The sequence below is a fragment of the Sorex araneus genome, chromosome 3 (genome assembly GCF_027595985.1).
Source record: "Sorex araneus isolate mSorAra2 chromosome 3, mSorAra2.pri, whole genome shotgun sequence".
Lineage (NCBI taxonomy): Eukaryota > Metazoa > Chordata > Mammalia > Eulipotyphla > Soricidae > Sorex > Sorex araneus.
The window spans coordinates 158074163-158100921 of NC_073304.1; the positions used below are offsets into that span (position 1 = coordinate 158074163).

The 26759-nt window shown below is 40.9% G+C and overlaps 1 protein-coding gene across 5 annotated transcripts in view; it reads left to right on the forward strand.

The window, feature by feature from the left end:
• ARHGAP32 (Rho GTPase activating protein 32) overlaps positions 1–26759 on the forward strand; it is a 259745-nt gene that overhangs the window by 181408 nt on the left and 51578 nt on the right. For all 5 annotated transcript variants that reach the window (XM_055133619.1, XM_055133617.1, XM_055133621.1 and 2 more), the window contains 2 exons: positions 774–851; positions 15084–15165. In XM_055133619.1, the coding sequence (XP_054989594.1) occupies positions 774–851; positions 15084–15165 (160 nt within the window). The remainder of the gene's footprint in view (positions 1–773; positions 852–15083; positions 15166–26759) is intronic.

Sequence of the window (26759 nt, forward strand, 5' to 3'; positions counted from 1 at the left end):
TTCAAGCACTGTTGTCTATACATTAGTGCATTTGCTCTGAATTACTTTATTTTATATTCTATCACAGAACTTATCACTTGCCTTAAAGAATATAATTTCCATTGCATTATTAATACCTGTCTCTGATTTTTATATTTATGATTGACAAGTTTGTGTAAACATACTAATTTGCCTTGGAGAGTGAAAAAAGCAAGCTACTTAGTGGGCATGTATATCTTTTGCCCTGTACTAACAACAAAAAAAAGTGTAGTTGACATCAGATTCTATGTGTGAGCAGTCTAGTAGTTGAGAACTAATCCTGTTGATTAAGATTGCCAAGTTCTTAACCACTGCCCAGTGCTTGATTAGCACTCATTGAATGTGGTATTAATGGAAACCATTGTTCAAATAAGAGTATTGAAAGCCTTTCCCCCTCTTTTTCCCCATGTTTGAAACTGTTTTATACGTGAAACTGATCACCTTTAACATGACAGTAATAATAATATCACAAAATATTAATAATGGCTTGATAGCCCACATTCAAAAATCTCATAAATCTGGCTTTTTTAAATTCTTGCATGTATGTTAAATTATTCTCTTTGTACAGAAAGTCTCCGTAACAAGTAGGGCGATGACAAAAGCCTTTCAAGAAAGCAGTGTTGGGTTTCTCTTGAAATGATTCGCCAGTGAACCAGAGAGTCCTGAACCTTTCTGTTGCAGTCTCCGTTTAAGTCCTACACCGAAGCGTTGCTTTGAAATTTGACTAAGATCATTTGCTTCTGTTTCCTCACTAGGTGGGAGACATCGTGTCCGTCATCGATATGCCCCCCAAGGTGCTGAGCACGTGGTGGAGAGGGAAGCACGGATTCCAGGTAGGCAACAGAGAAAGCCACGCGGGACAGTTCAGAGAACCCCTTTCCTGTCTGCCTCAGTGGTGTGTGCTGGCGTGGGGTAGCCCAGGGGCTTCCTGAGAACCTCTCGGGGTTAGACCCAGATTTCCTCTCACTTTCTGTCCCTCTCCCTGCTTGAACGTTACTAGTGTGAGCACAAAATAAGCAGCCACCGGCTGGTTCCAGACCTGGGGACTCAGTCACACTTTTAACACTGGTGTAGAACCACGAGCCACTTTATGTGGTCTCTCCAGGATTTGACCACTGGTATTTCTGTTTGTTTGGACATGCGTTGTCACTGCCTGTGTGAATAGTGCCTTCACTGCAGAGCAACAAAATCTAAAGTCAACCCTTTTCTTTTTTCTTTTTCCCAAACCTGATAACCCCATCTTTTAGATGGACCAACACTCATTTCCATCAGTTGTGTCAGTTTTACCTTTTAAACCTACCAGTCGAAGAACATCTGCAAATGTTTTAAAATGATGCCCTCCTTCTGTAACTTCTGTTTTTGTGGTCTGTTTTTAAAGACATTCCTAAAATGCTGCTGGAATACAATGTGCATGTTGTGAAGTTAGAAATATTAATAACTGTTACGCGGAGGATTGACCGTTAAATACCTATTAAGTAAAGTCAAATATAATTCTTACATTAGCCTTTAGAAACTGTGTTTTAGTAAAGAAATTGAGTCTTACAGTTTGGAGCAGGACAGGAAGGTCATTAATGAGCATGGACTTGGGGCCGTATGGACAGAGTCAGTCTGCTTTTTCTCGAACAGTTCTTTTACTCCTCCATGTCTCGTTCCCCCATCTGTAAACAGAGATTGTAAGATAATACTGTAAGTGTACCATGAAGATTCGGTGTGAGGACAAAGTATGCCAAGTATGCAGAGCCATCCCCCTGCCATTGCCCTGCCCACTTGTGATCAGTTCTTTTGTATGGCTTCTTTTAGAAGGATAATTTGATTTTTAAATGTTTTAAATGTAAATGATTAATTCCCATTGCTTTGTGTGTTCTGGTGTAGGTTGGCATAGAACTCAGAATGAGTCTAATCTTCTGTATGACGTAGTTATTTTTGCCCCGTAATTGAACATTGCCATTTCTAAGCTCCATCTATTCTATCATTTATGAACGAGGTGCTCTGTTAACCTGCTGGGGTTGGTTAACCGCACACCATAGCGAAACAGCACACGCGGAATGACTTTTCAGAGTTGCATTGCCTCATCGTTCAGAGACAAGATCAGGGTGTTGTTCCATTTGGTTCCAGCTCCCATGTGGTTGCCTTCCTAAGGTGTCCGCACGCTCTTTCCTGTCTTGTCTCTGGATCTCTGGATCCTAATCTCTGACACCAGATTTTATAGGAATATCCTCATGGTGCTGTTGAATCATAATCCCTTCTTTGAAGATACTCCCTGCCTGGAAAAAAAAATAGTCACCTCTTAAGGCACTGGAGGCCACGGGGGCCAGCGTTAGGGATTCAGATCCTGAGTACTGGGAGGATACAGTGTGGCAGGCCCACCTCGTGGGCTGGCCTGAGGCCCTCAGACCCTCACCAGGCAAGAAGGGAACACGGAGACGGAAGCCTGAGTCCCCCTGAAGGAGATGAGGAGGGACAGGGTGTCTTCCCCAGGACCAGGGCACTGAGCACCCACTTTCAGGGGGGTAGGTAAGAGGAAACAAGAATGTGGGTTGCCTCCTTGACTCTAAGGCTGCCGGACGTGGGCCTGTGCATCACCTCTTCCAGGTCTCCAGACATGCCTTGTTCGTGAGCTCCACTTCTTCTCTTCCCTCATAGTGACAGAGAGAGAGAGAGAGAGAGGTCTAGGCTTGCGAGAGAGAGAGAGAGAGAGAGAGAGAGAGAGAGAGAGAGTGGTCTAGGCTTGAGAGTGAGAGAGAGAGAGAGAGAGAGAGAGAGAGAGAGAGAGAGAGAGGGGTCTAGGCTTGCAAGAGAGAGAGAGAGAGAGTGGTCTAGGCTTGAGAGAGAGAGAGAGAGAGAGAGAGAGAGAGAGAGAGTGGTCTAGGCTTGCACCTAGACGTTCTGTGCCCAAGTCTCTCCTTCCTGTTGCATTAACTGGTGCAGGGAACTTGCTGCATTGTGGCTGTTTTATTTCATTGTAATTTGAGAAACAAGTAGAACTTTTTTTTTCAGTATATGTTTGAGTTAAGTTGAGCAGATGTACATGGTTTCACCCAGCAATGCTCATATGCACTTAGTTTTCTTATTATTAACTCCTTGTTTTAGCGAGCACAGAGAAGAATGGGAAAAGTGCTAGTATATTTTAATCATCAAGTGACTGACAGAGCACAGACACACAGAATATTAAGTGCTATTTTTAAGGGGGGGGGGGGTTCTGAATAAAGGGCCAGAATTATATGGATTTAAAAAATGCAGCGTCAGTTGGAGCCAGAGAAACAGCACAGCGGGTAAGGTGCTTACTTGTATGCAGCTGACTCTGGCTTGAATCCTGGCACCACATGTGATTCCCTGAGCATCACCAGGGAACCATCCCTGAGCACAGCCAGTGTCACCCGAAATCAAAGAAATGCGATGCTCATTTTGTCTCCTATTGCACAATGATTGACACTGATTTGTTCTAGTTAATGAGCCCGTATTTTATTGACTATAATCTGTTTAAGTTCATGCTCTCTAATGTGGAAGTCCTTGGATTTTTGACAGAAGTATGACGTTGGTCCATCTTACATTTTCCTGCTAGTAGCATGGGTACAGCAGAAACCTGGTCTCCTGTACTCTGTCCCCTCTTCCCTGGCCACTGACAACTGGGGATCACTTGCTGCCATCCTAGTTGTGCCCTCTCCAGACTTAAGGCATGGAATTGTGCAAATAGGGAGTCTTTTCAAACTGGCTCTTTCACGTAAAAACATGCATATAGGGTTCTTCCGTGTTTTCCCCTGACTTGATAGCTTTTTTTCCAAAACACAGTTTAATATTCAGTGTTAGGGATGTCCCAGAGTTTATTTATCTTACTAAAGGACATCTTGATCACATCTAGTATTTTTTTTTGGCAATTAGGAATAAAACAGTATAAACATCACTGTGTAAATTTATGTGTCTATAAGTTCTCAGCTCTTTTGGGTAAATATCAAGGGCTGTGATCTGGATCATATGGCAAGAGTGTGTTTAGTTTTGTAGGAAACCAAACTGTCTTTCAAAGTGCTTGTACTGTTTTGCATTCCCACCAGTCGTGAGCGAGATTCCTGCTGCTCTGTGTCCTCACTGACATTGGACTGGGTGTTTCGCTGTTCTAATAGATTTTTAGTGGTATTGGATAATTTTCTTAATTTGCAAACGAAGTTGGTCCAAGCACTGACTACCATGGAATATATACTTAAGGCTGCTGTGTTGTCACCTTCATTCCTGTAGAACCATTTCTAGTCTTATAGAATCTTTCTAGTCTTCATTTTCAGATGATTCTCAAACTTGAGTGTACTTAAGAACCCAGGGAGTATCCTTTAAAATCATGCTAAAATATAAAATGCTGTGACCGAGACCCTAAGATTCTGTTTCAGTCTGTCATTGTGTGGGGGTAAGGAGTCAGCCTATGTTTTTTATCTCTGTGGTTCTGACCCAGTTGTCCCTCAGACCCCCATTTCCAAATAACACTTAGCTTGCTGCCGGCCAGTTCCACCCAGCGGGTGGTGGTTGATACGGACCAGCCTTTGCCAAGGTTCCCTCTCTGTGTTGTTTCAGCCCAGACCATAACTGAGCTGTGTTAGCATACGGGTGAGCACGTCCTGGTGTTAAAAATTGTATCATGACTCCGTTTCTTTTCTTAGACTTCTGGAGTAGGAAGTGTGAAATTATATTAGCGATAGTAATTTGAAATTCTGAAATGGTTTTCTTTATTAGTTTCTCTAAAGAATGTATTGAATCGTTTTAGCTTTATTTTTCTGAGGTGTTTTTTGTCATATAATGTACTTAGGGGAAATATTTTTTTGTTTTTTCTTTTCTTCTCTAAATGACATCAATTTTTACAACTCTTGTTTAGAAATGTGAGGTGAGGGGTTGGCTGGCCTTTTTTCCCTTAGGTAAAAGGTGTATTATATTTATACACAAATGTAAAATGCTAATAATCATTGTCTGGTTAGTGGCATTTCTCAGTCCTTTGTCTGGGAGCCACAGGTTCAACATGACATAGGAAATATGTTGAGCCTCAATACTGCCGATCAGAACCTTAGGGATGGGCAAGAGTCTGGGATTTATCTACTTCCTCAGTTGGTTATTAAGCACAAAATAGGGGAACCTGGCCCAGGCTTCTAGGTGTCCCGTGCAGAGAGAAGAGAACTTAACAGAGTTTAGCTAGTATTCCATTTCCCCTCCAGAAGAATCATCCTTCAAATGTATTGCATTTAATCTCATGTATCAATCAAATACCATTCGGAGATGGTTGAGATTTTATGCAGCTCATTTTCTTGTTGTTGCCTTTCAAGATGAACAAAGATCAGCTATTTCAATTTTCATAGTTCTCCAACAACGTGGCAAGAATTTTTTTTTAAATGAATGGGTTTATTTTTTATTTATTTGGGAGTAGGTTTGGCCCACTGCTGACAGTGCTCATGGGAACATTCGGTGTCAGGTACTGAACCAGAGCTGGCCGAGTGCAAGGCAAGTGCCTTAGCCCCCTCTCTAGCCCTGTGAGAGTGTTTGTTGCATTTGAGGGCCATACGGGGCCGTGATCAGGGCTTACTCGTAGCTCTACACTCAAAGATCACTCATAGCAGTTCTTAGGCCAGAGTTGGCTCAGGTGCAAGGCAAGTACCTGAATCCTTGTCCAGTTTGTCTGGCCCCTGCAAGCATATTTTTGAACAAGAATGTCAGAGAAGAAATCTGGAGACAATATCAGTGTTTTCAGCTCAGGGATTTAATGTGGTTTCACATAACTTAGTTTTAGAAAATATTTTAGGAAAATATACTTTTCCAAAAGAAAATCTATTCAGAAGCCTTATTCCTTATAGCAGTTTAAAAGTGAAGGAAAGAATTTTATTTACTTTTTTATATAAAGACCCATCATACTTCTAGAGATACTTCTCTGAGTGTGAAATCCAGAACTGTAACTTTTTATTACTTAAGTATTTTTATTTATCAGTTTTTGGCTTTTGGATCATATCCCAATGGGTCTCAGGGCTTACTCCTGGCTCTGGGCACTGGGATTACTCCTAGCAGGCTTGGAGGAACATATAGATGCTGGGGATCAAACCCAGAATGGCCACGTGTAAGGCTAGCACTGTACCTGCTGTACTGTCACTCCGGCCCCCTTTTACTTAAAATTTAACAGAATGGGATACAGCTTAGTGATGAAGCAGCTGCCTCACATATGTGTGGAGCCCTGGTTTGATCCCTGGCACTGCTAGTAAATGAATAAATAGAACAAAGTATTTTCTCTACACTTAAGTTATGAAAAAGTGCTGAATATAAATATTTACATGTAATTAATATTAAATTATTTCAAGGGAAGAGGGTGTTATTATACTAAAATTAGTTGTAATTTTCTTAAGTGCTTATTCTGTTTGCTGTTCTAAGTCTTCATTGATGTTTAAAGGTTAAACTGTCATTTAATTCCCACAGCTCTCTGAAGATGGTAGTGGTGTTAATCCATGTGACACATGGGGAAACTGCAGCAGAAAGGGTTTTGGTTGTGCCCATAGTTTCGATGTAATGTTAGCTTGATCTGAAATGCAGAGATTTTCTGGACGAAGTACAGATGATAAGAGTAATTTTAGTGACCAGTGAGTCTTACTTGTCTACTAATCATGGACTTCTTTAATAGAAAAGTTGGCAATGGATCATGTGATCCTATACTTTCATTTTCATTGTTCAAATCTAAAGACAAGAGAGCATAATATACATAGGTCTTTTTGATTTATCAAGACAGAAAATAGCGACACATAGCTGGGACTGTAAATCTTGGTGATTTCTAGGTCTTTAAAAAATTTTCTCCCTAGTTCACAGAATTAGGTAAATTTTTATTATATTTTTATACATTAGCAACTGCTCTTGATGTGTAAAAATCATGTTTTTCATTTGGTAATCTTTGGCTAATTTTTAAGCATCAGAATCTTTCTTACCAAGTGATGGTTATAGCATTAAGTTCAATAAAAATTATTGATAGGTTGGCTAAGAGTTGCAGTTCTTATCTCTTCATAATTTATGCCCCCTCAATATGTTTTCTAAAACCCTTCTTGATGATTATTGAATGAAGTTTACAAATTACATAACTGTACATACAAACCAAATTTCAAGAATTCTGCATATTTTTTCACAAATACAGAAAAAGAAGAAATAAGCCATTTAGATATGTAAAATATTATATATTTAAAATAGAAGTGCTTGGGACAACTTTGTACAAATCTTGTTACTTTAGGAGTTAAAGCAATAGTACAGTGGGTAAGGAGCTTGCCTTGCATGCAGATGATGCGGGTTTGATCCCTCGAACCCCAAATGGTCCCTCAAGCTGGCCAGGAATGATCCCAAGTACTGAACCAGGAGTAAGCCCTGAGCACAGCTGGCTGTGGCCCCAAAAAACAGAGAAAAAGCAAAAGCAAGTGTCATGTAAATGTAGTTTACAGAATATATGATACAAGCCTTTTATAATGGTATAAAATATGAAATATTTAATGATAAATCTGAAAAATATGTGAAAGATCTGAATACTAAAAAATACAGAACACTTCAAAAAGAAATTAAGACACTTTAAATGACTGGAAAAATACACCCTGTTTATGGCATGGAAGTTCTTTTGTTATTAAGATAAAATTTCGGTCAATATTCATCCCAATCAGACTCTCAGTGAAGCCTTTTTTGTAGAAAATGGTAAGTGGATTGAACAATTCATTTGGAAATACAAAGGATCTAGAATAACCAAAACAAACTTGAAAAAGAATAACAAAGTTAAAGAACTAATACAAATTGATTTAAAAAACAAAAAAGCTAAGCAGTGTCATTCAATTTATTATCTTCCAAAACACCTTGTACAGAATTTGAATCTTATCTAGTATTTAATTTAAATTATCCTAATGTTATTAAGTTAATAGTAGGTGATAAGTCAGGGTCAACCAAAGGAAGGCAGCATTGTTTTACAAAGTGATTTGAAGACTTGAGGAGAGTGTCATATTTATGGAAAGATAGACATCAATAGAACAGAATACGGAATCCAGAAATAGACCCTTACATACACAAAACAACAGATTCTCAACCAAGGTTCAAAGTCAATTCAGCGATGAAAACAATCTAGTTTACAAATAGTGCTAGAACAATTAGTTATCCAGATGCCTCTCAAAAACTATTTCTTGTACCATCTGCCAAAAATTCACTCAAAATGGATCTTTACTCAGATATGAAATTTAAATTGTATAGCTTCTTTTTTTTTGGGGGGGGGAGCGGTCACAACCGGCGATGCACAGGGGTTGCTCCTGGCTCTGCACTGAGGAATTACTCCTGGTGTTCAGGGGGCCATACAGGATGCTGGGAATCAAACCCTGGTTGGCCTCGTGCAAGGCAAACGCCCTATCTGCTGTGCTATCACTCCAGCCCCTACACTGTATAGCTTCTAGAAGAAAACATATACAATACATTTATGATTTTTGGTTAGGCAAGGATTACTTAAAAGCCACAAGGAAAATGTAACTCATAAAATTTTTAAAAATCAAAATGTAAAACTTTTTTCTTTGCCATTTTTATGGATGTATTGAAATTTACAATATTGCTACCTATACTTCTCATGCATATATCATTCCAGCACCACGTCCTTCACCAGAATACCTGCTTTCCCTCCATCAGCGTCCCAGGCCCCCTATTGCCATGTCAGCTCCATTGTACAGACAGAATCACCAGTTCTGATGGCCTTGGCCATTTGTTTTACCTTACTGTGTAAAACTTCTGTTTTGAAAGACATTACTAATAGAATGTAAAGTTAAGCCACACCGGGGGCAAAAATATTCGCAGTAATTAAATCCGACAAAGGACTTATATCCAGAACATTTATTGAACTCTCAAAAACTATGAAAACAGAATTTCATTTTTGAACTAGTTGGGTGAGTGGAACATACACCTCACCAAAATGTTCCATGCTAAATAAGCAACCTAAGGAGAGATGTTCCGTATCAGTCATCTTTTGAGTGGAGCAAATTAAGATGAGAAAGAGTGTTGCAGCATACATAAGAATAATGGTGAAGATGTGGAAGAATTGGAGTTCTCCCAGAGCACTGGTGGGAATAGAAGATGCGCCACTCCGCTTGGAGAGCAGTTTGTCAGTTGCTTTTTCAGGGCGAGTTATTCCATACAGAGCTGTATATTTGGTGTCTGTAGGAGGAGGTGAGTCCTTCATCACCATGAGCCACCTCCTTGAACCACCTCCGTCAGTTTCTTAAGTCAAACACCTTCTCCATGATATAACCAGCCCCCTCCTAGAAGTTCATGCAAGACCAAAGAAAGCACATATCCATAAAAAAAAAACCCAAACATGAATATTCACAGCAACTTTTCGTAAAGTAACTCCAAACTGGAAACAATCAAATATGTACAGAAGACGGATGGGTCGGCAGCCAGTGATGCTGGCTCTATAATGGAGAGCCCCAGAAACCCCAGTAGGTTGCTGAGACAGGAACTCTTGGCCCAAGATGAACGAAACATTCCACGTTTCATTTAAAATCTCAGTTGAGGTGAGAACTCAGGAATCGAAAGAATGTCAGTGAGGTAGGAAAGAGTGATTTTTGATACATACAGATCAGTATGTATCTGATTAATCATGCCAAATGGAAAAAGCTATAGCAAAAGAGCATTTATCTGTTTCTGTGTGATTCCGTTCATGTAAAATGGTAAGAAATGTCAAATACAGAAGGTGCATCCCTAGTTGCCCAGAGAAGGGGCGGGCTAAATGGGAGAGGGAGAGATCTCAAAGAGATACAAGGGTATGTCAGTGTTGGCTGTAGTTATAGTTTCAAGGATGTTAGAACTATCAACATGTTTGGCAGCTATATCTCAATAAAATTGCTTCTAATGAAGCAGTGTGTGTGTGTGTGTGTGTGATTGGAATTGGAATTTGGCCACATCTGACTATGCTTAACGGCAGTTTCTGGCAATCTTAGAGGTGCTTTGGAGTGACTCCTGTCTGTGCTCAGGGGATCATATATGGTTCTAGGGATTAGACCAGACTTCACACTTCACAGGATGCAAGACAAATGCCTTAACTCCTGTTCTCTCTCTTTCTCTTTCTCTCTCGCTCTCTCAGTTTGCTTCTAGACTTTGCTTCTTTTCAGTATCTCATTTTATTCCCACTTCCCACTTAAAAAATATTTCCCAATTCTGAAAACTCAGTATGTGTAACAACTCAGACCTGATTCCCAATTCTTCAGGAGCAGATTAATTATTTATAGTCTGATCAGTGTTCTGGGATGGTGTTGTCAGGGGTAGGAGGTCTGTCTGGGTAGAGACCCTAATAAGTTCTTTTTTAAAAAGCTAGATAAGAGAACACAGCAGGGATGGTGCTTGCCTTACACATGACTGACCCAGGTTCGGTCCTTGGCATCCCATGTGGCCCCCCCAAGCACCACCAGGAGTGATTCCTGAGAGCAGAACCAGGAGTAAGCCCTGAGCACTGTTGGCTGTGGCCCAAGAACCAAAAAAAAAAAAATTTTTTTTTCAAAGTAAGAGTGGAGAGAAAAATAGCTGATATTTCCAGAAGGGAAAGAGTGACCTTGTATTGGTTTGAATCTCCTCTGGAATATGATTTTCTCCAGTGACTGGGAAACATGCCAAATAGGGAGGTTGGTTGGTTTAATTTGGAGGGTTTGCTGGATTGGTTTGTCAGAAGATAAATATTGCGAGGAAATCAAGGTATGGGTTTTTTAAAGTCCAAATGCTCAATCCAGCAAATCCAGGGCCTTTTCTAGGGGGCCCAACATAAAATGGTAATGTGATACTTCTGAATTGAACTTCACTTGGCAAGCGAGACCTGGTGAACAGGACATTGTGCAGAGAAAATAAACACGTGGGGAGTCTTCAGGGCCAAGTAGTTTCAGTCCCTGAAAAATCTATGGTATGTATCTGGAACAGTGCTTTATGGACATGAGTTTTTAAAACATACTTCATAATGCTAACAGCACGAAGATTTCACTAACCCTAAATTAAACAAACCATTAGAATTAGAATTTTTTTTAAAGTCCCTGATAAACATGCCTGCATGTTGAAATTCCATGTCTGATTTTGATTCCCTGCCATCTCTTTCAGATTAGGGACCAGATTTTAAGCTGTAGCTTCTTTCCTTTCCCACTGCCACCAAAGCTGCAGGCTCCTTTTATTGCAGAATTTCATATCTAATATTCCCTCGGGGCTGTCCCAAAATAATGTTCGGTGCATTTACTTTTATAGCCAGCCCTGCTTTTCATTATAGTCTGGGCATATTATCATGCAGATCTAGGGAATCCGATTGCAGTCTGTCCCCTTTAATCCCTCCCTCTGTATTCTCTTAGGATCAGGAGGGGGTGTTTTCTGTCTCGCCAAGCTGCTGGCAGTCAAGCCCCTGGAGCTATGAAGGGTCCTTCTTTATTTTTATGTTATTAAAACACCGTGACTTACAAAAGTGGTCATAGCTGAGTGTCAGACATCCAGTATTCCAGCACCGATCCCACCACCAGTATCAACTTACTTCTACCAGTGGTCCCAGGTTCCCCCTCCTACCTCCTAATCCCAGCCTGCAATTTTAATAAGCACCTTTTCTTTAAGTTTGTTTGCTAAAAGTTGGGGCTCATGATTTCAGTGTTGTGGACTTTATGGTTTGGATAATTAGCTGTCACTGCTCTGTGCCACCAATGTACCTGAATCCCCTTGCCCCCTGCCCCCTATTGATTCTTATCTGTCTCTTCTCCACCCCTCACCACCCTACTCAATTTCTTTCCTTCTTCTCCCTATACTCTGGGGCCAAGGGTGATCTGGACATTCCCTCCTTTGAGCTATTGCATTCCCTCATCCAGTTATTCTAAATACCACATGTAAAGTGATATCTATCATCCTGTGTTTATTTTTATTCTTCCAATTGACTTCATTTAACATGATATCTTCCCGTTCCGTTCATCTTGTAGCAAATTGCATGACTTATCATTCTATACAGCTGCATAATATTCCATCGTCTATAGCTGCCATATCTTATGAAGGGTACTTTAAACACAGTCATGGTGAGCTGGCCACCTGCCATTATTTAACACATGGCTATCATAAAAAAAATTAAGTATACATATATATACATATATAATTGAATGGTTATGAACATCTGTTTTTAAAGAAGGTGATGAATGCAAAAACTTATTTGGTAATTTTTCTTCCATATATTCTTATCTCTGCCCCTGAGTCTATTTCCAGCTTTTGTGTACTTCCTTTTGGCAGATGAAGGCTCTGCAGAGCCAGCCTGTCATTCCCAGAAGAAAGAGGGAATAGCGTACTAGCAGGAGAGTTGTTCCTACTCAGGCTGTGGGATACCCGTGCATGCAAGGAGTCGGGAATGCTGTTTTCTTTCACTAGTACTTAGTTACACTTTTTTTTTAATCATAAAGGAAGACATACAAGTGGGCTGGGGTTAGGGTTAGATGCTAGAAGAGCTGACCACAGAACTCTGCATAGCAGTTTTTCCCTCCAGATACTGAACCTAATGCACTGAGACAAGTTTAAAAGATGGAAATGTAGCTCTTCTCTATGATGGTTGCCCAGAGATGTTCACGAAGCTTTATTCCACCAGCATGAAGATGTGGGGGAACACCCGTGCCATTGTCTGAAAAGCATTCAAGCTTAGAAACTAGCGAGGTCCACTCACACAAATGAACGATGTAGTGACAGTCATCCTCATTGTTGCCCTACTTTTCATAAATGAAGAAACTGGGACAGACATGAAGAGGTTTGCTCCAGGATATAGAACCTAGAGAATGGATGGGCCACGTTTAGACCCCGATCTTCTTTCTTTAGTGGTTTGCAGGAAAATCTTCATCAATTGAAGTGAGCTAGAAACTTACGGGAAAGGACCCATAAGACACATACAAGACAGAGCCAGGAAGGGCCCATTTTGAAGCGGTTGGCACCATGTGTGTTTGGGCATGGCCAGTCTCAGCTGGAACCCGTTGCTAAATGGCCTCTCTATGGGAGTTCGTCCTTAATTCGGGATAATGACAGCTTGATTCTAAGCAGGGGCAGTTGGGGCTTAAACATAAACTTTTAAAATTACTTTAATTTTGTTTCTCTTTTAATGGCAGATGGAAGTACTGGGGAACTGAAAAGAATGTAATATTTTTTTGGGGAAATAGCATTAAAAGAGTTTATTTGGGGGGAGAAAGGGAAATTTATGGGAAGAAAGATGTTAGACAGGGAACATATTTAAATACAGGCAATAGTGATACTGTTTCACATCCATTTGAAGGTGAGGTTGGAGTCCCTTAGGTCTGGAAGAAATTGGGACAGTGGGTTACATGAAATGAGTATTTGCTGCATGCATTTTTCTTATTCTGATCCATTTATTTATCACAAGTTCCCCAACTTTTTTTGGCCTTCTGCCAATCATTCAGTGTCTCTTCCCCACAAATCAGTCTTCTTTAACTGAACAAACCTCCCCCAAATTTCACTCAAGTCTACTTGTAACCCCCTTGGATCCTACCAGGATTCCTCACCAACCTTGCCAGGGGTAATATCACCCACTCTGGGAAACACTGAATTATTATGACAATTTTCATGAGCTAAGAATTGCCTTATGTTTAGATATTGAAACTGAGGACCTAAATTACAAATCCGCTCTCGCGGGTGCCAGAATACAGTTGAACCCAGGTGTATTCTTACTCTGAGGTGCACGCTTAACAGTGAACACTCTGCCCCACTCACGATGACTGGTTGGTCTTAGTGAGAAAGAGACCAGAGTCCATTCTCATCTGGTTCAAACCAATCTTGGAAGAATTTCTACTTGTTTAGTTAAATAGGAAGTAGAGCAGAATGTGGTATAGGATTTCACCAAGAAAACAAATACTTAAAGCATCATTTTGGAAGACAATGAGTAAAGACTTTAAGAATCCTGAATCCTGTCTCTCAAGTGAAGCAGGCATTTTTTAATAACCCCCTTTCAGTGCAGTGATAGCTGGTTATACCTACATGGAACTACCATGGAGTATTGATCCAGAAATTGAAGAAAGCAATTGAAGAAAGCAATGAAGAATATGTGAAAATACTCCCACACAGATGGAAATTATACAGCTCAGAACTTCACAATGAGTCATGCTCTTGGAAGACCACTGCTTTCTCCCCAGAGTCTGTCAACAGAGGCTTATACAAAAAGAAGCTGTTTGCATGTTTCAGCTTTAACATCTGCTGCATCGCAGCTCATTTATATTCCTTTCTAAGGAAACAGCTATCAATATTAGTAAAGACTTCATTTTTATTTTCCTTTCCAGGCTGTTTATCTCTGCACTGATTCTCTTTGCTGATCTATTGTATTTCCAGATCTCTGGGTGATCTGCATCTCAGTGTTTTTCCTAACGTAGCTTCTTAGAAATCTGTCTGACCCCAGAAACAGTTCTACCACTGAGTTAAATTGTGTCTTTCCAAATCCAGAGTCAGTCTCCACTGGTGAGCTTAGCTATTTTCTTCTCTCTTGCTTTTCCACATATCCGTACACTGCTCTCTAACAATTGGAAATACCAGGATTTTTTCAGATGAGTCATTGTTTCACCACTTAATTTTATTTCCCTCATTGCCCAGGAAACCTGAGGGGAAATGAAGAGAAAATCACAGTGTGATTTAGTGTCAATTTCTTTTAAAATCGTAGCAAAGATAATTACTCTCTAAGTTGGTAATAATGATGTCAGCACAATTAGATTGACATTTCAGTAAGTAAATTATTAGGAGGTAAGAATTATACTCACTGCATGCATAGCTTGGTGTCAAATAGAATATTTCAAACAGTGTTTAAAAAAATAATGTTTGGGAAATCCAAACCCAAAGCTAAAAAAGCAGACAGATACTTGGACAAATGAAACACATAACTCTATATACTCATAGCAACAGATTGTTCTATTATTTGTTTATGCCATTGGCATCATCTGTGACTTAGAGTCTTGGAATAACTGTGTCCTTTGGGAGGAACTGCAGAGTGCATTACTGGAATTGAGTTGGCTGTGTGCACACACTCGTCTGTCCTCTGGTTGAGATTCTTCTCTGCTGCTTTTCCTCCACAGGTTGGACTCTTCCCCGGACACTGTGTTGAATTAATCAACCAGAAAGTTCCCCAGTCAGTGACCAACTCGGTGCCCAAACCTGGTGAGTACACGTTGGTATTTATGTGGTGAAAAGATACAAATACTTTTTTTTTTCAGTCACGCACATATCTTGTTTTGCTTTTCTTGGCATTTATTGACCTCAGATGCAGTCTCAATTTTATATTGTTTTGATTTCTAATGTAGTTATGTTTAGCAGTTGATCACTTCACAAAGGTTTATGTCCTTTCAGTTTTAGACACTTGGAGGAACTGTTCTCATAGGATTTTGCAATTATCTGTTAAGAATATGTATCTGAATAATGAAAACAATGATAAAAGAAAATAGCAGGTTTAAAGAACTTATGGCGGTGCTGTGATCAGGTTTAAATAGTTGAAGGGAATGCATAATTGACCTGTGCCCCTGAACATAAAAATATTTTTCAGCAGAAATTTGTTTTACTTATGTTGTATGTTTGCAATGCGGTAGAAATATGTGGAATATTTTACAAATATGTAAAACATTGTTAAAATGATGAAAATTTGGAAAGTGGAAATTGTATTTGCGTGGAATGATTTGATCTGCATAGGAAGCTACAGAGTGCCTAGTTTGGAACTTTATGGTGTGATTTTAAATGTTTAAAAGAAACTAACAGCAGTCTGAGGAGAAGAGGGGAAGTCATCAGATTTGTACAACCCAGTTGTGTTGCATTCCTGCCATTCTTTTCTCTATTCCACAGTAAAAGGAAGACATCCCTGTCTCTCAGAATATATTTGCATCATTTTCCTTAACGTATCTTCCAGGTTTAGTATGTATATATAAAAATACACACAAAAAAAAGATTCTTTACCCTTTTAGTATTCTTCCCCCACTGTTCTCCCCCAAATCTAGCAAGCCATATTTGCTTCTAGTTTTTAAATAAAAGGGAAGGACCCCTTTCAAGGCTTATTTCTTCATAGAAGGAGTAGTGTTCTCATTTCCCCCATAAGAATTTTAATATTTTTGGAGGCACTGTTGTTTCTTGTTTGGTAGAGAGAAAAATCATGTAAAACAGAGCTTCTGGTGCCAGAGTCAGATCTCCTTCCTTCGGGGAAGCTTATTCAAATGGACTCTTCATTAGATACTTGCTTCAGTGAATGTTCATTAGTGCTTGTGATGGCTGTAGGTTTCTTTTGTTTGATGTAAGATCAGTAAAAGACACTGCCCAACCCCTTCCCACCCCACCAGACTGTCTCTTTCCCCAGTGCTCCTGATTCTGGACATTCTATATAAGTGGATTCGTATAATAAATGGTCTTTTATGATTGACTTTTTTGCACATTGCTTAATGCTTTCCTCCACGGTTCTTTTAACTCATCCTTATTTATTGCTAAATTATGCTCAGTTGCGTGGATATTATATTTAATTCCTTTTCTGTTGAATGGCGCTGGTTTACAAGCCTCTGTATGTTTTAGGCATACAGTTTTGCTTCTGAAGATGTATGTGGCCATGCCACACCACAGACAAAACACCCATACCCTGCCATGTCTTGGGGACTGCCAGTCTTTCGCTTCCTTCCTCTTGACCTTCTTGAGAACCTCAGTTATGTGGTCTTCAGTCAGAATCCAAGCCTTGGTTTATGTTTGGATTTTCTGTTCTCCTGCTTTGATTCTTCATATATCATGCCTGCATAAGATGATCTGGCATTTGGCTCTCGGGCTTATTTCACTTCACAAGACCCCCTCTAGCTCCATCCATGTGATGCAGTGCCAGGCTTTCCTCCTTTCCTGGGGTTGACTTCTGTTCCTTGTGTGTGTGTGTGTTCTCTATTCTTTATCCACTCACCAGTCACTGGGTACTTGTGCTGTTTCCATACCTTGACTATAATGAATGACATATGTCTGTTCAGATTAGTGTTTGTTTTCTGTTCTTTGTATAGATACCTAAGAGAAGAATTGCTGACTAACAACGTAGAGCTATCATTAATATTTTGGCTGCTTTATTTTACTTGTTTGGGGACCATGCCTGGTGGTGCTCAGGGCTTACTCCTGATTCTGCAGTCAGAAATTGCTCCTGATGGGCTCGGGGAACCATGCGTGATGCTGGGGATCAAACCCAGATTCCCTCATGCAAGGAAAAGGCCCTACGTACTGTGTCCTAGGAGATTTATTGTTCTCCTATAGCTTCATGACATACTGTTTTGATTCCTGTAGCTCTGTAGTATAATTTGAATTGGGGGACTTTGACACTTTCATTGTCATTTTTTTCTCAGAATTGCTCTGTCTGTTTAGGTTCTCTGTAATTCCATACAATTCCAGAATGTTTGTTCTGTTTCCTTGAAGAATGCCATAGGAATTATGGTCAGGATTACATGGAAAGGGTGTGTTGCATTGGATAGGTTGGCCATCTAACAGACAATTCTTCCAACCTGTGAGCATGGGTGATCACTCCATTTTTTATGCATCTTCTATTTTTATTACTTTGCCATCGTATTTGATGTACGTCTTTGACTTAATTTGTGTATTTTCAGTCACCTAACTATTTTTTATGTGGTTATGAAAGGATTGATTTCTTGATTTTTTTAGGACAGTGTTTGCGTACTGACACAGTAGTTTTTGTATACCATTTCGTAGCTGCACTTTACTGTATTGATTTGTTGTTTCTAACCTTTTGGATGGAGTCTTCGGAGCCCTTATATAATCTTGTAAACAGTAATAGTAATGATTTTACTTTTTTTCCCCCAGTTTGTACTTTTTTTGTTTTTGTATGACCTGTTGCCTTCCACATGGACTTTTACTGTTATTAAGTAATAGTAATGAGACTGACTTGTACCTGCTCTTAGAAAGAATTTTAGTTTTTCCACCACTGAGTTGGATGTTGGCTGTGGGTTGGTTTGAATATGCCATTATTATGTTGAGATGTGTTCCATTTGGGAGTGAGAGATTTTATCATAAATAGATATTAAATGTTGGCAGATGATTTCTCTGTGTTGAGATGTGATCATATGATTTTTTATCTTTTTGTTGCTGTGGTGATATATACAACATTTTATTCATTTAGTCATTGTTGCTTGTTTCCATTTTTACAATTATGACTAACAAATGTGGCTATAAATATTTGTGTACAAGGTATTTTTTTAGATTTTTGAAATTTATTAATTATTCTTTAAAATTTTTAATTTAGATTTACAAGAGTGCTAGCACTAATGTTTCAGGAATACAGTATTTCACATCACACCTGTTCCCTGGGCACCAGCACCCCCCCCCCCACTCCTCAGGACTGTCTCTCATACTTCTCCCGCTTCCCACCAACACACATGTGAGAAAACTCAGTTCCATAGCCAATTTTCTGGATCTGTTAGATATATGTTTTCACCTCGAAGACATGTTTTTTTTTTTAAATTTACCAAAGATGGGATATTTAGCAAATAGAAGTGCCTTTGGGACAAGGGGATAGCTCAGTGGTCAGAGACACATGCCTTGCCTGCAGAGAACCTGAGTTTGATCGGTGGCACACCCAGGCACCCCTGGGTGCCTCCCTGGTGGGTCCAGCACTTCACCAGGTAAGCATTGAGCCATCTGGCCAGATTGGCTAAGTATCACTGGGAAAGGTCCCTGGACTCTCTGAGCACTGCTTGGAGAACCTCCCCCAATGTCCCGGAAAGAAACTGAGAAAGAGGCTCCAGCAGAGCTGCAGTTTCTGTGCAGGGTATGTTCCTATGTCTATACGTGCGTTATGCATATGTAGATAGGAGCAGGATGTAAACATTTTAAATTTAGATCAATTTCAGTTTCTTTTTTTCTTTTGTCACTTACTTTTGTGGCATCTTACCCCAAAATGATTTTGCATAACCACGTCAGGGAAAACTTGCTGCTATATTTTTTTTCTAAAAAGTTTAAGTTTTAGATCTCTTACATTTTGGTGTATGACCCTTTTGAGTGAATTTTTGTGTATACTGTGGGGTTCAATTCCACTGGCTATCCAGTTTCTCCAGCACTATATGTTTTAAAGAATATTCCTTTCCTGTTGACTTTCTTTGGCTTCCTTGTAGGAAATCAATTGACCTCGGACTTAGGAACTTATAGTTGAGCTTTACGTTCTGTTTTACTTATCTACATCTCTAATGCCATTACCTGATCACTATTGCTCTGTCTTCCAAGTGGAAAGTCATCCTGCTTTATTCTTTCTCAGGATTGATTTGGCCTTTCTGGGTTTCTAAACAATTCCTTACCTACCTTAATTTTAGAATTGGCATTTCCATTTCTTCAAAGAACTGGAATTCTGATAAGGAATTGTATTGAGTCCATGTATCAATTTGTGAGATATTACCATCTTATCAATCTTCATTAATACTTCAGGTTCATGAATATACAATTTTTTCCATTGATGTATATCATCTTTTATTTTATTCAATGTATTAGAGCTTTTAGGGTATAAGTTTTACATTTATTTTGTTAAATTTAACTTTTTTTCCCTTTTGATGCTATTATAAATGGAATTGTTTTTCTTAATGCCTTTTTCTTACTGTCCTTTGCTAGTGCATTGATGTAGCACTGTTACTGTCATCCAGTTGTTCATCGATTTGCTTGAGCGAGCACCAGTAACGTCTCCATTGTGAGACTTGTTGTTACTGTTTTGGGCATATCGAATACACCATGGGTAGCTTGCCAGGCACTGCTGTGCTAGTGGAATATTCTCAGTAGCTTGCCAGACTCTCTGAGAGGGACAGAGGAATCAAACCCGGGTCAGCTGCGTGCAAGGCAAATGCCCTACCTGCTGTGCTATCACTCCAGTCCAAAAAAATGATAAAAAGAAAAAAAAGTTCTGGAGATGGGTGGCTGGTGTGATGGTGAAAGCATGTAGTGCCACTGAACAATACACTTTTAAAAGCATGGTCAATTGGTCTATCATTTACCGCAGTTAGAAAGAAGTGGGAGGCCTGGGTGTGCCTGGAAGCAGCTGCCTCACCACAGGGGCATTGCTGTGATCCCAGTGGGATTGCCTTTTGGGAGTCCTAGTGGCACGACGAAGTTGGTTTTCTCTATAGCACCATGACCAAGTACATGACCCTGGTCACCAAAGCAACTGAAATACAGGGAGAGGTGGGCAAATTAAATAGATAATTACCAAAATGTCCAAAGACCCCCATCGCCCATCTCCACCACGAAATCCAAACTGTGACACCTAAGGATCAAAAACCACATTTATTTCAGCAGGACACTTTCCTGTCTGCTGAATCCAAGGCCCCGGACACCCATGAGGGGCCGTTGTGCGGGCACAGGACCACACCACAGTAGCCGGCAGCAGGCACTAGACAGCGATGGGCCACTGAGACCAGCAAGTGAGGCCAGCACTTCTCATTCAGGGGCCGTTTCGTGTCCTAGGAGACAGTAGGAACATCTGGAGATATCTTTGAAAACTGTGGTAAAATAAGGGGCCGGGGCAGTAGTGCAGCAGATAGAGCACTTGCCTTGCGCATGACTGGCCTGGGTTCGATCCCCGGCATCCCTCGTGGTCCCCCCAAACCACTAGGAGTAATTCCTGAATGTAGAACCAGGAGTAACCGCTGAGCACTGATGGGTGTGGCCCCAAAACAAACAACAAAAAACTGTGGTAAAATACATCACTGTATCAGTCATCCCGTTGTTCATCTATTTGCTTGAGTGGGCACCAGTAATGTGTCCATTCATCCACTCCTGAGATTTTAGCAGCCTCTCTTTACTCGTCTTTCCCAACAATTGGAGGCTCTTTCAGGGTCAGGGGAATGAGACCTAGTGCATTGACATAGCATTAATATTTGTATTTTGTGCTATTAAAGTTTCTACTTGTATCCTGAAACCCTGAATTATTTACTAGCTTGAATTTTTTTAAAGTGGTTATGACATTTTAGTAGTGACAACTTCCAGAAGATTTTAGAACTTGGGAGAGTTGATCAGTTAAGAGTATTTATGGCCAGTAGGTTTTTTTCTCATACCAATGGCACTGCTAATTCTCAACGAGTAATGACATAAACTGACAGGGGACCTTAAAAACAAATGTTTTATCTTTAGTGAGAAGCACCAAGGGTCAGTAGGGAAGTGTGCACTCTCAGTACATTTTGCAAAAGATGATGCGAATTCTATCAGCCTGGGACTTGTTTCACACTTTAAAACTGTCTTTGCCTACAGTATAAACAACTTGAATGTTCTATTTATTTTTAACATTGCCATCTGTCACTGCTAGATGCCAGATCTGAAAGATGCAGCTATAGTTTGAGACGGAAAAATTTAAAGCCCCCTATATTATTACACAACCAGGGGAATAGGGAAAAGATCCCTTTGGCGCTCTTCTTAATGTTCTCAGCATGTTCAGTTATCTCTGTGTGCCAAAATAAAATTAATGAGTCACCATGTCCCAATCAACATAGCAAGTGTCCATGGTGCCCTAAGAAGAAAAAAGAGGAAGGGAGAGAGAAGGGGAAAGAAGGGAGGAAAGACTTTATATCTGTTTATTGGTATTCCTCTCTAATGCTTTCACATGTATGGTTATCCACTCTCAGAGATTTCCTCTGTCCCCTCTTCTTTTCCTGTCCCCACATGCCGGCTATTTCCTCCCTGTCTCACACCCTCACTTTCTCCTGACCCTTCCTGGCGCTCCCTCTGTGGGGGTTGTCCTCTTGGAGGCTTTTCTGAAACCCATTGGAAAGAGTTTCAACTTCAAATCATTCATTTTATGTCTAGGATCCACATTTGTTCTCTTTTTAATCTCCGTGATAGAATTTCCTCTCTTCCTCTAGTGGTGAAAAGGAAGCAGGGTGGAGCTAGAATGGGAGAGCGGGGCAAGAGGAGGAAGAGTGTGGGCCGTGAGGAAAAGCAGGAGCTCTGGAGTCTGGACAGACTTTTCCTCAGAACAGCTAGAAAAAGTGGACAGAAATTTTTTAAAAAGAGAGAGTTCTTTTTTGCTTGCTTTGTTTTGGAGGTACACCAGGCCTATACGCAAGGCCAGTTCAGAGCTCGGTACTTGGGGTCACCCCTGATGGTACTTTGGGGGACCATGTGGTGCTGAGAGAAGGGGCTGAGCCCAGGACTGCTGCATACATGCTTGCCTCAGGCCCGCTGGGCTGTCTCTCGCTTCACGCAAGAGTGGAGGGTTAACCACGCAGTGTGTGTGAGATGAGATGCAGTAGGAGGAAGTCAGTGTAAGGAAACATGATTCCCTGGGTATGTGCTCATGGGACAGAAGGGTCATCATGTCAGGGAAACAGAGATTGGCATTCAGCATCCGCCAAGACAGTCATGGAAAACACCCCCAAGCTTTGCCCCAGTCTGATGTAAAATGTATGTGGAATATAACCCCAAATACCCAAGATAATTTTGAAAAGAAGAAAGGTGGGAAACCTGACTAGCAGAGATACCAAGAATTATTCTTAAAATATCAGGAAGTCTTGTTATCTACCCCAAGGGCTGAAAAACTCAATTCGAAAAGACATTGATGCCCCTGTGACCATTGCAGTAATAATCACTTCATAACTCCTCCAGGTCCCCCAGATAAAACAACCCAAGTGTCCAAGAATAGATGATTAGATAAGGAAGTTATGATTGGATAAAGAAGTTACACACACACACACACACACACACACACACACACACACTACTCGGCTGTAACTATGAAGTCATGCAATATGCCACTACATGGATGGATCTGGAGAGCATTATGCTGAGTGAAGGAGGGAGACAGAAGGAGAGAAGCAGAGGGTCAGACACGGAATCATCTCTCATGTGTGGGATATAGAAACCTAGTAGGGGAGTAACAGATGGCTACAGGCAACAGAACCCGAAAGCTGGTCTAGACAACTGAGCTTACCATGGTGAGGGCAGCAACGGGGTTTGGTGTTTGTAGGGGGGGTGGTTGGTGAGGAGAGATGACACTGAGCCAAGGTAGGGGGAAATGGACACCCTGGTAGGGTGTGTGGTGTTAGAGCCCTATAAGCACGAAACCCTGTCATTAACATTATTGTGAACTAGGGTGCCTAAAATCAAAACCCAAACACTCTCCCACTTCAACTACTAGCTTTGATGCAAGAGGAGACAGATCAGTGGAACAGAATGGAATTCAGAAGCAGGCGGTATGTAGATTAGAAACTTGATCTATGAGGGGTGGCACTGCAGAGCGTTGTCCAAAGGGCAAGCCAGTAAATGGTGCTAGCTATCAGAAGACACTCGCGCGCGCACACACACACTCACTCACTCACTCACTCACATGCACACAGTTTTTTAATTTTAATTCTTTGTTTTATATTTTTCACCTAGAAGTGTTTTGTTTTTTTTTTTTGTTTTTTTTTTTTTTGCTTTTTTTGGGTCACACCTGGCAATGCACAGGGTTTATTCCTGGCTCTGCACTCAGGAATCATCCTCGGAGGTGCTCAGGGGACCATATGAGATGCTGGTAATCAAACCCGGGTCGACTGCATGCAAGGCAAACGCCCTACTTGCTGTGCTATTGCTCCAGCCCCTGAGCTAGAAGTGTTATGTTTACTCAAAACCTTATAGTGTAAGAGATGTAGACATTTAATCCTTCACCTAAACACTGTTAAGAGTTATACATTATATATTCTCCAAACTAATTACACGAAGCTAGTTGTAAAAGGTAATTATAAAAAGTTATATTAAAAAACAACATACAGGGCTGGAGCGATAGCACAGCGGGTAGGGCGTTTGCCTTGCACGCGGCCGACCCGGGTTCTAATCCCAGCGTCCCATATGGTCCCCTGAGCACCGCCAGGGGTAATTCCTGAGTGAAGAGCCAGGAGTAACCCCTGTGCATCGCCGGGTGTGACCCAAAAACCAAAAAAAAAAAAAAAAAAAACATACTGCAGGTAAAGTCTGTTTTAAACTATATTGGTAATTTAAATGCAAGCAAATTAGCAAAATAAAACTCCAAAGAATCTCCCTCACTCTCAGAACAATATCTGATGTGAAATTATATTCTTTAAACATTTACCTATATAAACCTTATTTACCTGCATGCAAAATCCTTACCAGGAAAATCAGACATCTGTAGGTGAAAGGTAAAACAAGCTCTTAGAAATAGTACAATAGAATATTATCATGACCTATTTTCATGATCTTGGATTATGCATAAAGCAATAATCATAACTGAAAGTTTAATAATTAAGCTTATTAAAATTCATACTTTCATCATAATTACTACTAAGATAACGAAGAGACAAATCACAAAGCGAGAAAAATAAGTTGCAACACACATACTTGACAAAGGTCAGTAGAGATCAATAAGAACAGATAGACCACACAGAGACTGGCACACATCAAAAAGAACAAGAATGACCAGTGCTGGTGCAGATTCAGGAAGAAAGAGACTCTAATTCGTTGCTGGTGGGAATGCTGATTGGTTCTTTTTTGGAAAACAGTATGGAAATTCCTCAAAAAACTGGAAATTGAGTTTCCATGGGACATAGCAGCACCACTCCTGGGATTATACTTTAGGGGGTCCAAAAACAATACAGAGAGGTGTCTACTCTCCTACGTTCATTGCAGCACTATTCACAATAGCTAGAATCTGGAAACAACCCAAGTGCCTGAGAACAGACAACTGGATAAAGAAACTATGGTATAGGTACACAGTGGAATACTATATAGAAATCAGGACAAAGTCATGAAAGATGCTTATCCATGGATGGAGATGGAGACTGTCATGCTGAGTGAGGTCAGAGGGAGAAGGACAGACATAGAATGATCACACTCATTTGCAAGATACATATTTTTTAAAATAGGATGAGAATAATAGCCAGAGACAGTAGAAACAAGGTCAGGGAGGATGGGTCCATGGTAGAATGCTTTCCACAAGTTGTGGGGAAGTATAGTTAGGACAGAGAAGGGACCACTGGGATAATGATAGTTAGAAAGGATGACTCTGGAAAAGAACTGGGTGCTGGATGGATACTAAAGGGATATGCATGGTAACAGTAACAGTATTTCAAACATTACAGTAACAGTATTTCAAACCACAGTGCCTAAAAGGAGAGAGACAGACAGAGACAGGTTGGGGGAGGGAGGGAGGGAGGGAGGGAGGGAAGGTGGGAGGTGAAGTATCTGCCATAAAGGCAGGCTGGGGGAAGGGGCAGGAGGGAAACTGGGGACACTGGTGGCCATAAATGGTGAAGAAATGGCTATTGGAATATTGTATGACTGAAACCCAATTATAAAATACAACTTTGTAACTGTGCAAAATGAAATCTTAAAAAAAAAAGAGACCATTTTTTTTAATTGAGTAGAAATTTAGTTACTTCATAAAAAAAGATCCAAAATATTTACTCTAGTGGGGCTGGAGTGATAGCATAGCGGGTAGGGCATTTGCCTTGCATGCGGCCGGCCCGGGTTCGATTCCCAGCATCCCATATGTTCCCTCCGAGCACCACCAGGAATAGTTCCTGAGTGCATGAGCCAGGAGCGACCCCTGTGCATCGCCGGGTGTGACCCAAAAGTCAAAAAAAAAAAAAAAGAGTCAGCAAAATATTTACTCTACATGTTGACAGGATGTCCAGCATTGTAAATGTTAGATCTTTGCATTTTTTAAATACACTCCTACCCAGATTAATGTTCTTTGCAGTATAACTTTACTGCATAGATGTTGGAAATCACATCTTAAAATTTTGATACTTTCATGCTGTGCTGTTACTGTTTAAAAAAGACTGAGGCAAATAGGCTAGCTAACCTTGGGGAGTTTTCTGTAATGTTAAGTGTGTTAAGTGTAAAAGCAAACCACAGAACATTCCCATTTCGTTCTGATCTACAGACCAGGCTCTGGAAGGGTACAGACATAACTGCAAAAGAGGAGTGGAGTTACAGAGATTGCAGAGCACGTGTTCTCTCTGGGCCTCTGTATTATCCAAGTTCCTAGCAGTGGGCACATTTTATCTTATATTTTATGGAAAACGGGTTATAACTCGCCTTCACGCATCCTATTTAAGCAGGTCATTTCCGAGTGCTCTTCCGTGTGGCCATCCCCTAAGGTAGATGTTTGTGGCCACAGAGTGAGTGCTGATCCTTGGTTTATGTGAATGTCCATGGGAAAGCGACACAGTCACAGGAAGAGCAGGTGCCCCACCCATGAGGCCGCCTCATTTGCTTGTCACATGGGTATAAAGGATTTCGAGCCCCTGGAAAATAACTGCCACCTGGGAATGCATGCTGATTTACGCTGACTGTGTCATCTCATTTCACGTATCAGGAGTTAGATCTGTTTGGCTCATGTTCGCCCTTGACATACGTTTCCTGGTATGAATCTGCATGCCCGTATCTCGGTATTCCACTCAGAGATTTGCATGGGCCCCCGCTGGCTCTGTGGGGTCAGACTTCCTGGGGGAGAGGAGGTCTGGGCTGCTTTGAGCAGAGCCCTGAAGGAGCCGGGGAGGGAGGTTTGCTCTCTAGGTGGGGCGCTTTTGGAGCAGGAGTTGCCAAGTCTGCAAATCTGGAGCTGTCATCCATAAAGGCAGGTTTTTCTCGCCCTTTCTCTGACCCTCGGCCTCGCCAACCTAGTTCCCTTCTTGTGCACCCTCCTCTGCCCCTACCAGCTGCCCCTGTAGTCCCAGATCCAAGTCCCACACTGACACAATCTTTGCCTCTTGGACTGTCCTGAGAACTCCCGGGGGGTGCAGTTTGGCCCCTGGTTGAGAAACACTTTT